Source organism: Cloeon dipterum, chromosome 3, assembly GCF_949628265.1.
Source record: "Cloeon dipterum chromosome 3, ieCloDipt1.1, whole genome shotgun sequence".
NCBI classification, from domain to species: Eukaryota; Metazoa; Arthropoda; class Insecta; order Ephemeroptera; family Baetidae; genus Cloeon; species Cloeon dipterum.
In genome coordinates, this window is record NC_088788.1 from 19,304,861 (window position 1) to 19,322,733 (window position 17,873).

The 17,873-nt window shown below is 40.9% G+C and overlaps 1 protein-coding gene across 1 annotated transcript; it reads right to left on the minus strand.

Annotated features, from left to right (window-relative positions):
* Positions 1-11: 11 nt before the first annotated feature.
* LOC135940740 (uncharacterized) lies at positions 12-6,559 on the minus strand. The gene is made up of 6 exons (XM_065485766.1): positions 6,386-6,559; positions 3,690-3,790; positions 2,520-2,916; positions 1,699-1,998; positions 539-946; positions 12-253 (listed from the first exon to the last, which is right to left on the minus strand). Exons 1-6 carry the CDS (start codon positions 6,464-6,466, stop codon positions 113-115), a joined length of 1,428 nt encoding a protein of 475 aa, XP_065341838.1. The 5' UTR covers positions 6,467-6,559; the 3' UTR covers positions 12-112.
* Positions 6,560-17,873: the final 11,314 nt, after the last annotated feature.

The following is a 17,873-nucleotide window of genomic DNA, read 5'->3' on the forward strand; positions in this document are numbered from 1 at the left end:
AAACGCTCGGATCATGTATTTAAATACAATTTTATTAGCTTATGAATATTTATAGCGGAGATAAGGTTGCATACACTTTAGCATTACGAGGATATACTATGCCTCGAGAGTATCAGGGCACAGCGACGTCCATAAACTGTTGTTTTTCGTTGACTTTCTCGGCGCTGAGCAACTCGGTAAGAGCAGATTGCAGGTCGGAAATGGTTGGAGCGCTTTCTGCCTCCTCGTTATCGGTTAGCTGCACTTGAAGCGCCTAAAGCAAATATGAAAATTTCACCAAAATGTCTCTTAACAAATATTCACATTAAAAGATCATTGTTTTGGCAAGAATAAACAACAATATTATATTATTTGTTTTAAATTCACGCTCGTTTTACAAAAAAAATAAAAATTGCATTTAAAAAATCTTAAAAAAAACAGTTTTTCTATGCAGTAAATAACATGATTTCTCCACATCAAAATCAAATTTTATTTTTAAGATGATGGTTAAGATAAATAATTCACTCTTGCAAAATATTGAAAAATGAGTATTGTATACCTTGAGGAAATCGTCAAGTCCGCTGAGACTAACATTTCCAATGCTGCCACGACGGGAAATGAGGTTTTCGGCGGCGTCCTCAGAGCGCAAACCTCGCAGCACCTTGTGTAGAATCGAGTGCGTGATGACAGGACACAGTGGCTCTTCGTCTTCTTCGTCCTCCTCGTTTTCGGACGGCGGTGGCGTCACCATGGCCTCCTCGCGAATCTCGGCCGCCGGCAGACTGCTCAGCAGCGACTTGGCCAGGAATAAGGAAGGCGGCCGGTCGGCGCCGTCCTCATCCTGGTCGAACCATGAGCCCGGCGTCTTCGGCAAAGCAGCCGCCTCCTCGTCGCCCTCGCTCACGTCCGAGAATTTGCGCAGCTCGATCATCGGTGGCAGACGCGACACTCCGCGAGCAGTAAGCATCTGTAAGGTCAAATTTTAGTATTTAAATCGTCCAGAAATTTCAATTAAATCAAATTAATTCATAATTTTGACAGCAAATTGATTTCTTTAGAATGAAAATAGGAAAAATAGTAAAATTATGCCACCGGTGGGTCTAGTCTTTATTCTATTAGTTCTTTAAGGATATAAAATAGAAATTTTTGTGTCATTTTAAATTAATTTTTTATTTTTGAATATTCGAGGGTTGTTTTATTTTATATTCCATGATGGGAGTTGGAAAGGACTTCATCCTCATTAATTCAAATTATGTAATTTATTGATTTTTTCTTCATTTATTTCCCAATATTCGCGCATTTTATTCCAAAGCATTTTGTGTACGGGCCATTTTCAATTGCAAAAATTAAAGTCGACTCACTTTCTTCCCATCCTCGTATACAAAAAGCATTCGTATTAAATTTATGCGATTCGGAAATCAAATTTGGAATTGGATACAAAATAAATAAATAAAGTTTTTAAGCAACAAGGATAAATTTCGTTCATATATTATGCAAGAAAAAAAACAACCCCGAGTGTTATCATCGTAACTTTAATTTATTTAATATTTCGAATTTAAATTAGCTGTGGCAAAAGAAGCCTTGGTGAAGAAGTGTAATAAAAAATTTAGCTCCGCATGCTCTCATTTATAAATTCGTTTTGCTTCTGTCCTGTGAGAAATATGCATTACATTTTCCCATTAGGCCAATAAATTTCCAGTAAACAAGCTACGTTCTGACCTGGTTCGCGGCACTGTTTGGCGAGAGTCCACCTTTGCTTGCTCCAGTTGGCACTGGGACGTTCAAATGCTCCAAACCAGAGGCGATGTCGTCGTCGTCGTCGTCCGCAGGGTCGCAGGTGATGAAGACTTTCGCCGCGTTTTTCGACGAGGCCTCTTCTTTTTCGGGTTTTTCGATCGAGTGCCTCCTCGAGGTGGGCAACTGGATGCCGGCCAGATCGAGGCAGGTCGCGTTCCAGTGTTCGTCGTCCAGGTCGGAGTCGTACCCTGACAGACCAGCTGAGTCTATGTTGCTCTGAGCCTACTTGCACAAATTAATTTTTAAATATTCTAAACTAAATTTAATTGTTTTTTATGACTTTTCTGCGAATCAGTTTTTTTGTTTTTAAAATATTTTTCCATCTATTTTAAAAGTGTTTTAGTGTGGATATCAAATAAAAGAAATTTTGATCTAGTTCTGTTACAATTTGATACTACCATCGTTTGTGAAAATATTGAAAAATGCTACCCAAGGCAAATTAAATAAAACGGAGATGATCAGAGAAATAACAAATTCTGATGAAATTAAGGATTTAAGGGACTGCGGTTTTTTAACTTCTGTAGAAAAATAAATGTAAATTTTACACCGAATATTTAAATTCGTCAAAATATATGCACTTTTCAAGGCTCCCCTAATGAGCACAGTTGTTGCCTTCTAATAAAAAAAAATGTTCAAATTTTATATTTTAGGAAACAGAATTGCTTCCACGTACATAGTAAAAAATAGTTTAACAATTTTGCGCAATTCAAGGGACCTTTAAAACTAATTGAAAAATAACCCACCTGCAACTCATTGAGGAGAATGTGGATGGAGCTGAAACTCTGGTTCTTCTTGAGATACGCTTCCAGTCGCCCTGCCGTTTCCTCTGGGAGTTCGATGGCTGGCGACGAGGAGCAGCGCGAGAGGACGGGCTCAGGTGGCGCCAGGGTGTTGCTCGAAGCCACCCTCTCGACGGACACGCTGCGCTTCTGCCTGTTGCTGGCGGCGTCGCTCTTGCGGGGAGGACGCGATGGCGCCGCCGGCACCGACAGGGCCGAGTGCTTCCAGCCCGACATGCGCGGCGTCTTGGGCGGCGGGGTCATCAGCTGCTGCACCGCGTCCTCCCTGAAGCCAGGAGGCGCCGGCGCGTAATGCTGCTGCAGGGCGGGCGAGCCGCTCAGGATGTAGATCGGCGGCTCCCTGGCAAGCGAGCATTTTATCAATATTTCCACCGCAAAAAAAAGAAAAGCGGGAATGAAGCACTCGGAAATGGAGCAAAACTGGAGCTTGGCGCACAAATTATTTCATCTCGGAGGAAGTCGAGTGGCCCTTCAGATTTATTTTATGGAAATGGCTCCGAGGCAGCTTTAAGTAAGCCAGGTTTCACGGTGAACCGATTGTTGTTAAATATCGTGTGCATTTTCAAGTGTTTTCCAGGAGAAAATTCTTGCAACCCATTAAATCTAAGTCAAAACGTTTACGTCAGTATAATTAGCTCTGGATTATTTTCGCTCTACCTCTCATTTGTGTACCAAAAATTTAAATAGTGAGGAAAACAGCCTGGAAAAGTAGAATATTTTCTGAAAGAAAAAATCTAATATTCACAGCCCTAAATTTATGTAAAAATAATCAGCCGCAAACACTTTTTACCCCCGCCGCTTTACTCATTAATTTTGAATGCGACAGCGGAAGAGGCTAAAATACGAAATCCGGGCCAACTTCTTTTTGCGCCACGCCAGTTCCACTCGCGTCAATCGAATGGGAAACTTTTGAAGCGCCGAAATGGAGCTCGATGAGAATGTCAGGCGCAGAGAGTGGATGTTTCTTTTGTGGCCGACAAAGGCAGCCACACGACCACTCGCAGCGAATTAAGAAAGAAAGTTGAAAAGAGCCGATTTGGTTGGGTGTGCGAAACCCGATCGGGGAGCAGGTGAGGAAGAGGTGTATCATCGACGGCGATCTGACGATTTTACCTGTCACTGGCGTCGAGCGAAGCCCTCAGGGAGCTCAGGCGCCTGCTGACGCTGGTCGGCTGCGAAATCACCGACGCCTGTCTGCTCCTTGAACCTGGAGTCTGTGGGGCAGGCCGAAACTCACTCACTCTCTCGAACCAACCAACACATATGCAGGGAGAAACGTGAAAATGATCGTGCCGAATGCGCAGCTATTAAAGCCGCCCGCGACCGCAACGATTCGAGAGGGCCGAGAATTGCAACCACATCAATCTCGCTGATCGAGTTTTCCCCGGCGGGCGATATTTGCGCCTACAGCTGCCGCTGCCAGCTCGATGGCCTCCGATTGCCACCATAAGCAGCCGCTTGCAAATCAAACAATACTCGCGAGACACGCGCTCGGCAAAATTAACAACCTATGTAATATGTATCCACGTACTTGCACGTGTGCCGTATGTGTGTGTGTGAGCCCAGCAACGATTCTCTGCGGTTGCTTGCGTTCCGATCGCGCCCATGGAATATATATCTGCCGCGAATCAGCATTATTTGCACCGTGGCTAAAGAGGATTTTTGCTTTGGCAGCTTTTACCGACAGGCTTTCACTCAGGCCGAATGTGATGTCGGAAAATAAGCCCCTGGCCGAAATGGCTACTTGTGTGGCATTCATTTCAAGCGATTGACCGGTCACTCTTTCGCATATCCAAACGCACTCAGCATTGAAATTGGCCGAATTCACATCGGGATTTTGTTGATTACCTTTTTAATCGCCATTTCCGTGAAGAGAACGCACTCAAATGCAAAAGTGGAAATTAAAAATGGAATGGAATGGAAACCTGACGGACAGCTATTTTTCTAGAAGGGGAAAGAAGAAGTAAAAATATTGCTAAATACACAATTTAGCACAGCTTAGTAAATTTATGAATGTTTGAAGCTCCAAATTAATTTCCTGATGTTAATCTATACGCTAACTCCATGCATATCGCTTTTTTCTATTTTGTAAGGAATAGCTAAATTGGAGGGAGGTGTTCAAATACCATCGATTTAGAACTTTCTGCAGCTAACTCTGTGGCATGAATTTTATTTTGAAGGTAATAAAGCACTGCTAATGCATGAGGCCCGCGGGGCCGAAACATGAGCCACTGCAGCGTATACAATAACGTGTGGTTTAATTTTTCTTTTCAAATTCCGCTCATCCTTAGTGACTGAGTAGAGAAATTTCGTATTTTATTTAGTTTCCCCTGTCCCTCCTAATATGAAATTTGATTTTTAATTATTTTTCTTTCAAAACTTACAAAAAAGTTCCATTTATAAACAACCGAGAAGCAAAAGCCTATATCTCGCAGACATTGAAATTTGGGCGATCGAATTTTTGTGAGCTCCCAATCATTATAAGCACATCAAGTAAACGAGATTAAGTAAACAGATATCGTTTATAAAACTGTCACCAATTAATTTATTAAAAAATAAACGAGGAATAATAATCCTTATGGTAAAATATTCTTTTCTTGTACACGGATTTGATTTTTATGTTCATGGCGCAACACAAATCTTATAATATATTCATAAAGAAAGAAGTGAGCTCGTTGAAACTAGTAATATGTCATTCGTGGGACGAATTTGAAGCGTACAGCGTTTCGAATAATTTTCGCACGGACGCGTATGGAGCCGGCGAGAATTTTCCATCCAATTTCATCTCGTCGTCCGCCGGGGAGGCGATTTAGGAAACACGCATCTGGCCTCATCCCGTTAGTTATGGTATTTTGCCTTAAGTCGAGCGTTTGTTTAAATCTTGAACGACACCAAGATGAGATAAGGCGAAATTTCACGGTGGCGTGGAAAAAATTTAATGAAGCTTGTCGGGCCACAGGGTTGCGCGCGACCATATTTCGCCCTCGGCTCGATCTCAGCCGCGTGCGGTGCCGTTTGCCAAAAGCACTGGCGCGTGAAAATATTAGACAAAAATTGGCTTCCGCACCAGCAGGTACTTTTATTTAATTGTTTTTATAACTTCCATAAATTCTGGTATCGCATGCTCGCACCATCCTGTGAAATATGCCATCGAGTTGGAGCCTCTGAAGCTGCAGCATATCCTGAAAACCCCTCTTTCCTCGGAATTAAATTGATTCGCAGAAGCATTGGTACAGCAGCATATTTTAGCCTGTTAGAAATTCGGAGAAATACCGTACTTACAAACCACACATTTTCTAACGCTCTCATTGCGTTGGCTACGTATAGAAATATCAATTTTCAATGGGTACTATTAAAGGCACGATTTACATTTCAATGAAGAATGAGCTGAAAGGACCACAAATAGATCTGACGGAAATGAGACCCCGACTCAGACTATTTCTATTCAATACTAAATTTAGAATCTCATTATGCTCCTCATATATTGAGTGTTTTCAGTCGATTTTGACAGATTGCGTCAGTGATTGAAGTGATTTTTAATTTCCCGATCAAAATATACTGAAATAAATTTATCTGATGAATATAATGGTATTTTAGCCAAGCATATGTCGGGAAAATATCCAAGGAACGTTTAAAATTTCACGCACTACAGAAAGATTCAAGCGAATCGCTATTTATACTGATTTTTATGCTTTCACGCGTTATTATTATTAGTGAGTTTTGACTCTGCATATAAATTGACTTGGGAACTAACTTTAGCCGTTTTCCTGAGCTACTTGGCAAACATGGAGCAAATTTGGTGTACCCACCATGAAATTCTTGGCGTAGTCGTAGGCAGTGATTCCGCTCGCTTTCCTCGCGGGAGCAATTTTGCAAAACGGGCAGCCCATATTTCGTGAAAGTGAGGTCAGCCTTTCGAGTGACGAGAGCGAAGCTTGCTCTGCTCTCCGTGGTGTCAAGTGGACTCGATATTTTTCCAACAGACCCGCTGACCAATTAGCACCACAATCACAAAAAGCTTGTTTTCATCATCACGAGCTGCGTTGCACAGTCGAGCCGTCGGGATTGAAAATTGCGCGGTCGAATCAGGAGAACGAGACAAATTTAATTCTTGCGCCGCGCGCGAGCTGCAACTGGGGGAGATTTGATTGGCACCACTTTCGGCATGTTTTATGTCTAATTAAGCTCGCGTTTCGCCGCTGCCGAGGTTTCCACGCGATGTATATGATTTTTTTATTGCAACCCAAGGGAGCCGCACTCGCGAAAATAGTATTATGCATGTATATATGTGTGCTGAGCAGCATCTGGCGAAAGCTTAACTTCAAAAGCAGCTTTTTATCAAGTATATTTTACTGATTGTGTAGAAAATTACGTAAATAATTCTGGCATTCGGTGCTTTTCCGCCACATTTAACTCGAGCGTTACAACCCGGAGCAGCTAATTTGCATTTTTATTTTGAGTCTCCGGGGAAGGGACGCAAGGGCAACGAAAGAGCAGTTCTGCTGTGTTGGATGTTGGATGGAGAGCAGAAAGAGAGAGAGAAAAGGGGCAGAAAGAAACACGACTGCACCAAAAAATTCGGCCGGAAAAGGAAGAGCAGGTCTTTGAAGTTTGTAAATCTGCGGCGACGGCAGTTGTGCTTTTGCTTCAAAATAACAGTGTGCTGCTGCACACACATACGCGCACGCACCCTTTGGGGGACGTGAAAGATGGTCGATTCTCGTCACATCTCGATAATTTACCAAACCAGCAAGTTTTCTGCAATGTAAAGTACCGTCTCAATCTTTGAAAACCAAATAGCTGCACAAATACTGAATTATTTCGAAAATCAATACATCTGAGAAACAAATATTTTTTATAAAATTTAAAATTAAAATTGCTTCTGATAAGACAAAGTTAAGACAGTTTCATGAAGTGGTAAAAGAGTTAACAAAATTTTATGATATGCACTGTACTGACAGAACATTTTTTTTCATAAATACATAAACTAGGTTACTCCCCTGAATGAATACAACTTAAAATATTTGCTCACAAATGAACAGGTTATTTTCTTGTCGGAAATTCAAAAGTCCTGGGGAAAATTTCTAAAATTCAAATCTTCAATAACCTTAAACTTAACAGAAAATGCCGATTTAACACTGTCACACACATCCCTGGTTTTCTTTTGAGAGAGAGTCGCATGAAACATTCTTTGCAGTTAAGTTTAAATGTTTATTTTAAAGGGAAACTCGTGTTTTTTAAATTTTTTAAACGGATACAAAAAACCCGCTGTTGTTGTAAGCCCATTCCTTTCTTTTAAATGATAATTTTCCGTTTTTTGTCTCTGGAAAGTCAGAGAAACATTGAATTTGAAAAACTGTGCTATATTAAAATAAACTTCTGTTGCAAAATCTTGTCTCGGTCTGACGAAAAACGCCAACTCTTGTATGGAAAAAGTTACTACAAATTGCCGGTGAAACTCAAATTCCAATATTTCGTGTTAAAAAAAACTTGAAGATTTCATTTTTCAGAAACGAGAGTAAGATATTAGCATGTTGGAAGTGTCCCCCATCATTTGATCAAAGTTCCGACCGCATCTCAAATTATTTTGACGTAACAGACAGCTAAGAAAAAAAGTTTGGACCATCGCCTGAATCGGAACGCACTCTCCGCTCCCTCCGACTTTAAAATCTCGGCAGGCATTGAGGAAGCGAAAATTTCTTGAAAGCCCCATCGAGTGGAAAATTTAGGGGTGGGACGGGGATGAATGGACGAAATATTGCAAACTTTTACGAGGCTGGAGTGTATAGAAAAGCGTGAAATCGGCTGTTTTTCACAACCCCGCAGCCACTGCTGCTCGTTCGGCGTTTATGAACTTTGCTCTCGCGCTCATCTTTCCCACCACACACACACTGCATAAACTTTCGGGGAGAAAATCGATCTGGAAATGGGAATTTTCAAACTTCTCATTTCGCGTTTTGCATTTTGATTAACTATTGCATGTGTGGGCCAAGGAGGCGGCTGCGGCGGCAGCAGGGGGAAAGAGATCATGAGCGGCGCGCGGCTCTCCTTTAATTTTTCCTTCGTGGGGTGCACGTGGGGGTGGTTATTGCACGAGATGAAACGCGACTATGCATACAAAATATTTTCGGCCGCGCGCGCTCTCAGTTGGCGGAGGCACACATTAGCGATAATGAGGCGGTCCGCTTGACAATGCAATTAGTAGGCGCGCGCAACTCAACTTTGCATAATACACCACATTAGCACCAGATATTACTATTATCATTACTACTTCTACGCCCTAGCAGAGCCAACAGCATCGGCAGCAGCGGCATCGGGACCCGGTGTGTGTGTTCCCTCGCCGCACAAACACTCACTCACTCGCGCTTTTCGCTCCTGCTCGCTCCCTTTCTCCCTCTTGGCATCGATCTAGGTCACGAGAAAAATGAATCCTTCCGATTTTCCCCGTTTCTCCGCTTCCTATGCTATTCATGAGCCAGCCTAACAGTATGATAATAACAATGGGGCTTAGTGCATTCGATATGGACTCCGGCAAAGCACTCCATGTCCCACCATTATTCAAATTCCCTGAGAATCTATTTCTTCCGTCAATTTGTGTGTCACTCGACTGATCGGGAGAAGCACACGAGGAAAGTTGCTGGCAAAGTCGAATAGTAATTGCCACTTTTCTTGGAATTTGTTTCCTTACAAAAAAAATCCAGTAAAACGAGGAAACAAGGTTTGACTTACAGTCAGCAGTTTGAAACTATTAGATTTTTTATTTTAAGCTAAAATTAACTCCAAACAACATCTATACTTCTTTCAGAAATATCTGACGATCAGCGTGTCTGGTCCTCATTAAAAGTGCTGCAGATTATTTAGAAGCTTTAGAAAAAAAAACATTGAATTAGATTACACAGCATAAATATCTGTATCCAACTTAATTTATCATAGGATTGTTACCATTAGCATTTCCCAAGTTCTACGCGCTTAGTTAATTTTGTTTAAGTATTTCTTTTCTATCGTATGATTGATAATTGATTCTTCCTTGATATTTGAAATAGGGTGGATCACAGTGAGGAGCATTAGAATGAACGTTTCTATTCACTGACTATACAAATATTAAGTGAACTTTGCATGTATTTAATAAAATTTGAATCAATCCTATAAAATAACTTAATTTATAAAGTCCGATGTGAAAATGTTTTTCGAGTTAAGAAAAGTAAACAATATAACTATACATTTTTTAATAAAACAAATAAAAGTGGTCTAAGTTTAATTAAATATTGTTTAAAAATAAAACTAAATATTTATTTTGTGTATGTGTTTGTGTAAATTAAATGAACGTAATGTGTTTCGGAAGTTAAGAAAGGGATGACTTTGTTATGGTTGAGTCAGAGCTAAATTTTTACCGTTCAAGATATAAATGAATAGAACGTCACCGGACATATTACTTGTTAATTTTTTAAATTTTAATTCTATTATACTAATAATAATTCAAGGATTAACAGTTTAATATATTTCTATATTTATCCTAATATATGTTTATTGAATTGAAATTAGGATAACATTGTGTCACACCTGTCGTTAGGGTAACAGCTGTAAGTTAGAGTAGCGGCAAAGCCCTGACACTTTTCACATCCAGAATCAAAAGATGATATGAATGCATTTCATCTTGAATTGATTTCAGTGAGAACAGCAGATCTTGAACTGTCCGTATATGACCTTAAATTCTCAATTCATGCTAACGCTAGGCTAAAGATTGATCCGATATTGCAGAAAAGTACCTAACATGCCGTGTAGAACGGGTATGTTTGGGTAATTTTAAAGTACCGGTACTTTTTGCCCACTCCTGCCATAGATGATAGCACACTGCACTGGAAGCACTGCTTGGGCAATAAGACGCTCCCAAAGGGAGCATGGAGTTACACTCAATACTTTCTGGACCTGAATATCTATCTCAGATAATCAGGGCAATATTTGCGCAAAATCTGAAGCGTGTGAATATATTCTGTGCGATTTTCCTCTGTCTGCAACATGACATTTTGTGTGTCTCATGAGTTTATTCTACAAAACTTGCTGGTTGATTTCAATTGCACTCACAAAACAAGATATTGCCGAAATCGAAAAGGCAGAATTTTTTTAGTCTTGACAAAATCTCAATTTTCATGGGCTAGTACGTTTCTAAATTTTTAAGTGCTCCACAACATTCTGGTAAACTTTCGAAACTTAGCCACACCCACATTTACATTTTTAACTGCTCCTGGTAAATTATCTGCGAAGCAAGAAATTTCTGCACCGCTAGAGAAAAATAAGACAACTCGCTGCACAATTTATTTCAACAAAATGTTTAATTTTTTATAGTTTTCTCTGTTCTTTATGATAACTTAGGGAATTGTTACTCCCCAAAAAGTACGAATTAAGTGAAAAAGTCTTATAGTTTTTTGGTGACTTCCTAGAATATATGTATGTTAAGAGGATTTGTAGTTTTTTTTTTGTTTTTTACTTTTTGGTTTGTGTTACTTTCTAAGCAAATGCGATTAAATTCAAATTTAATTTATTTTCTGTATTTTGCAAACTATGTGTGTGTGTACCGGGTGGCAAAGTAATTTCCAACCACTCTCTTTAGCGAGAAACAGATAATAAAATGTGCGGTGAATAGTGTTTGGTATGTGTGCGATTCAGTGGGAACGAGACCAAAATATTTGGCTGTGGGCAATTACAAATCAGGTTTGATTGCCCAAATGTGCATAGCAGCGGCGGCGGCGGCGGCTAGAGAGTCGAGTGGAGGCCGGGGGCGGAGAGGCGCGCGCAAGCGACTCCGTTGCGAGCATGTCACTGTACGAACGGGGTAACCATGGCGACTGGCCCGTCGGAGACTGCCGTGCTAATGGGTCTAGCTGGCTGCAGATGCGGCAGGGGCCACGTGGGTGAACCATCTTCGCACGCGTGTGCCTCGGCCGCCGCCGCCGCTGCCCAATTGCTGGCTCTGGCTGGATTGCTGGCTGCTGGCTGGCAACATATGTGGATTTTTGCGGATTTCCACCAAACAAACAAATCGGCCGTTCCATCAAACGAGAATTATCTCTGGCCGATAAAAAGCGACAAAAGGACGATAAAATTTCATTGCCCCCCGATTTCTGTTGATGCCAGCGAAAAGTTTACGAGCACCCGCGTCTGATACATTTATATTCTATGATTTTCCCCGAGCAGCATTGTCGCATTATGTATTTAAGTCGTGTGTGTATTCTATATTAAATCATTCCGTGCCATGGAGCATTCATTGTGTGCTGCTGCAATATGCTCGGCAAGCAAATGTTGGGCGGGGTTGACCGAATATTCTATTCCCCTTGACCCCTCCATAAATCAGGCGACGCTTATGAGCCGAGGTTGCCAGGGAGCAGGGCAGCCGGTGCAATAACCACCGACCGAGCAGACGCATTTTGCCACAGACGGTACAATCGGAGACGATTTTTCGCTCCTCGCTCTCGCTAGCTCCGCGTGTGAGTGTCTTTTTGTCTGCCCAAATTAGAGCCAAAATTTATGGAGATGTATGCAGCCCGCAGGACTCACACACGCACGCACACACGTTTTTCGACGGCGCTGCATGTGCTGTCTGCTGCTTATGCCGGCATATTTAGACTTTTAAATTCACAAAGCAGGCTAACTAACTAACTAAGCCTAGAACGAAAGTTGAGAATTTTTCCGGTTCATCCTCGTTGCGACGTAAATTAATTCTCATTTGCATGTTTCGCATAAACTCACGAGACGTGCCAAGAAGTCTAGAATTCGCTCAAGTTAAGCGCTCCCTTTCTCTATTTGAAAGGGAAACAAAACTTCTAGTTGCAAGTGGAGGAGGACTGCTGGAATTATTCTTACCTTGCTTTTTAACAAAACGTCAATTTCATCTACATTTTGAGTTGAGAAGATATTTTTAGACTGAAGCCCATGAAATTTAAAACAAAATTCTTTTAAGGTAGTTTTTGCTCCAAACAATTGCCTTGAATTTTAAAACAAATATCACTACTCTGTTATATTTTGGCATCTTTTTAAATTTATTCAATCTACAAAGCAAACTGGATGCAATAAATATGCACTTATTTCATTTTTCACTTTACATTATTATACAATTTAAAACGTCTTTTAAATTTTTCTTTTCATTTCAACTGGAAAAAAAATATTACACCCTCATGTGCTCCGAATTCATATGCATCTACCAACATATTTGGTCTGTAAAAAATATCCTTTCTATTGTCTTTTGATCCATAAACTAGCATGGCGTATTTGTTCCAGATTAAAACAACATTTGAACTTAATGGTGATTCCTTTCATTTTCGGGTCGCTGCTATTCAAATGGCGAGCTTTGTCGCCTTTTCATAAATTCTTATTTTGTTATAACAAAGCGTTTCCCCACCACAAGGCAAATACGAGAGGAATTAAAATCTACACAAAAAATAGTCAATTGGTGAAAATTTAATGTATTATCTGTTTTTTTTCTCTTTTTATCCCTGTCCGAGGACCGGGAAGGGCGCGCACTGTACTATCACGAATGCTGAAACCCAGGTCCAAATAACACCGCGAACGGATAACATGTGCTCACCAGGCCGCACAGGGACCCAGCCCACTGAAGGGCCACTTGCCTCTGCACCGAGGACTGCATTGAAACGCTAGACATTCGTCCCGTGAAGCCAAATCACGCATGCTGGAAAGGTGCAAACCAGCAAGTAGCGAGTCGGCGCCGATGCGCCTCCCAGCCCGTTGAGCAATTTGAGCATTTCGAGTCACTAAACGAACCACTTTTTGCCATTTCTGACATTGGGTAGCCAGTATTAGATCTCCGAACTGCTCAAATACCTCCCATTGCTTTGACACTCCTGAAAATGCCTTAACAATGCGAGCCAACGGGCTTGTTATAGTTCTATACATATTGAGTTAAAGTTGTCAATACTATTAAATCAAGAGATGACTCCCTGAAAGCCAACATTAAATTCCAATTTATTTTTATCTCCAAACTAGTCATCAAATTTATCACAGGCATCATTAAATATATTGCAAAAAACTACCAGTTGTTGTCCTGTGCTAATTCACTTGAAATTTGCACATTAGTCACTCTCCAAAATGAAAATTAGATCATGAAAAACGGATAGCTGTAACAGTCCTTAGCCATTTTAGCAACGACAGTAGACAAATAATTAAATTGGTGGCGTTTAAATCATCAATGACTGTCAATTTTACTCTCGTTTTTGGTCTGGTGAACCCAATTGATTTGCAGAAATTTCCAGCTTCAAAAATGTATCTGTCATTTTATCAATTTTCACGGGATTCGACGAGGGAAAACTAAGCGTTCATTAAAGTGAAAGTCTCTCAAATATGAAGCCGCGCGCCTCGACGCCAATTGTAGCAGCGCGGGTATATATTTTTCTTTCAAAAGGCTCAAGAGCCACTTGATTTTCACTGAAAGGGAAATGGATGGCGTGTGAGGCTGCGGAGCTGCCGGAGCCGCCGCCGCCGAATCGAGCAGCGAGCGTGTGTGCATTTGAATTTGAACAGCGTGCACTAAACGAACATAAAATGTTTGGCGAGAGAATCTGCCTGCCCGGCGGCCGGCCGGCCAACGGACCGACCAGCCGGTTCTCCCTCTCAGGACAGAGAGTGCGATGAGGTCAGTTTATTGATGCCTTTGTTCCCCCGCAACTGTGCTTTGTGGTGGCGTGCTCGGACGGCGGGGGGTCGGGGGCGCTCGCTAGTTAACATAAATGCTGGGGGATTGCACACCACTTCCAGCACCGAGCCGCCGCCGCCGACACACACACACACACTAGCCCGACAGCACAGCCATCTCACTAAAAATTTTATATAAACTTTCCCTAAACTATCACTGCCGCCTTTTTTATTATTATAATAAAAAATGAACGCAATTTAATGCCAGGTTCGGCGATTCTAGTCTTCTGCATGCACCGGAATGAATAATGTCGATATTTCACGTTTGATGGGAAAATCAATTCTCAACGGGTTGTGAATTTGAGAGGGTGATTTATTTTATTTTATGGGAAAACAGGAGGAAAACCTGGATGAATAGAAGCAAGGCTGCAATTTGTAGGGGTATCTTTTTTATTTCACCTTTACGTCCTCGTTTAGAGAAGAGTAAGACGGAGACATTCATGCTGCTTAAACATGGACGTGTCATACCATAACAAAACCATTTCACAGGTCCTTCTTTATGAAGAATAAAAAACACTTAATCCTCATCATTTTCTGTTCGCGTTTACTCCAATTAAACTAAAATTGATATTGCTGCGTGTTAAAACTCCATAAGAATATTTTTAAATATTCCAGGAAGATGTCTTGCGATTGAAATCATTTTTACATAAATGAGATGCTCGGAAAATGAATCCAGTCCTAATTAAGTGACCTGTTTAAAAAAAACGCAAATTTTATTTTCATTTTCTGCTCAACAACTTTTCTAATTTAGACAAATTGCTGGGTGTTCAACTATTTTCCGCAACCCCAAATTTCATCGCTTGGCCGCCGGACGTAATAATTTGGTCCGAAAGCTAAACTGTGACGGTAGAGAAAGGGTTTTGGTGCTCATTCTGCCGCTCGTCCTGTCGATCGATAATTCAGCCGAGGCGGCGTGTGTTGTTTTTAAGAAATTTTCTCGCTTTCCCGGCCTCACCGCTCCCGACTTTCTTAATAAGCTCCCGTGCCGTCCCGCAGGAATTTGAGCAATTTGGAAATTTAAATCGACGCGCGAGCTGCTGTGTAGGGCTCTCGCCGCGTTTCCGGGCCTTTTTGCCCTCTCGAGCTGCACGCACGCGGTCAGGAAGGAAAGATCGATGCTCTCGCGGCAAGATTTATTTGGACACACGTGCGTAACTGCGGATACACTAATCTGCTTTATAAATTCCAATTATACTTGCGGCTGGCTGCCCGCCCGGCACTTGCCTGCGCAAGATTACCTTATACGCCCTTCAATTTAAACTGTCGGCCACCCGGATAACCCTTTTGCTGCTTTCTTCTCCCTCTTGGATGTGCTTTATTTCGCTTCGCCCGGCGTTTCGTGCCCGGACCATCGGCTCTCGTTATTGCACTTTTTCCCACTGCTTTTGTTGTTGAATCGCGAGCCCGCCCGGAAGTTTCCGCGGAAAAAACACTGAAAAGCCAATTTCAAGATTGCTTGATTTAGGTGACTTTTTCTCAGAGCTTTGTTGCTTTTGTGTCAGTCAGGAATAGAATCCGCAGCCAATCAATTTTGACCGGCGGCTGGAAGTATCTGATAACCGTTCTGCTTAGCCCTTTGTGAGGCCTGTGCAGGCCTCGAGCTGTGAAATACAAAAAGGCGTTTGTCAAAGAATTTAGATTTATTACGGGCTGCCTAGTTCGGGGGCTTCGCCAAGAAATGTGAGTTTTGGCAGGCAGCTGCCATTGGGAATAGGCTGTCGCTAGGAAACGGAATTTGAGCAGACGCAAGTAGCTTAAAAGTTGGGCTAATTAGGCAATTTTCAACCATTTCTATTGTGTAAGCTGGAAAATCAACTCCTTTCATATAAACATGTTCAAAATCTCCTCTTGTGGAAGAAAATCAGAAGAACATTTTTTAGCGTAAAGCGAATCATTGGCGATGAGATGAAGATAATTAAATTGGTTGCAGAGTTGAAGTCATATGGGAAATAATGGACCATAGTTTAATCGATAGAGTTGGGAATTTAAGCTGAAATCCAATTTAGATGGGTTTAGATAGTTTCCACCCGTTTTTAAAGGCCTGTTTTCTTGCTAATACACCTAATAAAAACGAATTTTCGAGGAGTTTTTTTACCGTAGAAAAAAATGTTTTAGTCAATTTCATATTATTGCCATAAACAGCATATATAAAATATCGAATTTGTAACACAAATTTTGACAAAATGTCTGAGTGTATGCCGAGACAGTAGAACATGATATCGAGTGGATTAAAACACCTAACAATAAGTGAAATGAACAATGCGAAGCGAAAAAAGATGGGATTTTGAATAATTGATTGATTCCGTCCATCTTTCTGCATTCAAAGTAAAGCTGTACGGAAATCTGTGCATAATCCTCTTTACCTTAATTTGCAATATTATCTAAAATTGGGAAAAAGCAAAAATATTTTGCCGTCTAAATTTTTTAGAAAATCGGCTCAAAAGTTTCCACGCTGTCACCCCTTTGGAAAACTTGGTTTATTTCACCAGGAGAGAAATTTACTTCGTAATTCGCACATCATTGGATAGATCGTGACAAGAGGGATAAAAATCAGGCAAAAAACGCTCACAAACCATTGCATTATTCGAAAAATTTGCAAAATTTGAAATTTAAAAATTAATACACAATTTAAAGATAAACTGTAAGTTGAACACCGATGGTGTCCACTAAAATGAACAATAGTAAAGATCAACTGTTGCTAAATTTCACAAATAATTTTGCTATAGTCAACAATGCAAAATGTTCTGAATTGTTAACCTATAAATCTCTAATTTAATATTCTGTATTATGTATAAATGTACGAATAGCTGCTCCGTGCAACTGAACAAATACCAGCAGATTAGTTCTTGTTGTTCAATATAAATCTTTCTTTGTTTGAAAAATAAAAATCTCAGAAATATGTGTGTGTACAACATTCTGCGCAATTTTCCATGTGTTTCGCCAATGCTTCACAAGATTTAGATCGGTTTTGGTCGTTTATTCAAGCCTTGAAATTGCGTGATTTGTTATATTTTGATGCAAAAAAAGGAAATAAAACACAAAGAAAAATATTACTGAGGTCATCAATTCCCAACTCTGTGTCATTCAATTTTATTAATTCACCTCAAACAGAGGGGTTTGAGCAAATGAAATTTGCATGGTCAATCTTGATAACCGGAAAATCTATATGATGAAATCATTAATTAAATCCGAGCAATTTAAAAAGCATTATTTCACAAGTGTAACCACTGGAAAATTTCCCCATACCCTCGATGATTCTGCATGGAAGATCGTATCACCAAAATATTGCCCATTTCCGAGAGTGCCGCTCAAAAGTATTTAATATTTCCACTCCTCTACAGCGGGGTGTGCATTGCTGAAATAAAAAGGCTGGGTTTTTAATCCTGCCAGAGTGAAAAAAATTCATGCAGTACATTAAACCGAGATAAAACCATGCTTTTAAAGACCGTCAGCGGGATAGCATATCCACGCGACTCGTGGGGCGCGTTTTTGAAATTTGATTTGGAGCGGGGAGGAAAAAGCGGAGGCGAGATTTCCAAATTCATTACGGCAATTTGCAAGGAAACGAGAAGTGGCAGGCGGCCTAATAGGAAATCC

Excerpts from the sequence above, each read along its gene's own strand:
- LOC135940740 (XM_065485766.1), bottom strand. The coding sequence starts at position 6,466 with ATGGGCTGCCCGTTTTGCAAAATTGCTCCCGCGAGGAAAGCGAGCGGA. Across the intron at positions 1,999-2,519 it reads TTCTCCTCAATGAGTTGCAG|GCTCAGAGCAACATAGACTC; the intron begins GTGGGTTATTTT and ends TTGTGCAAGTAG. Across the intron at positions 254-538 it reads GACTTGACGATTTCCTCAAG|GCGCTTCAAGTGCAGCTAAC; the intron begins GTATACAATACT and ends TATTTGCTTTAG.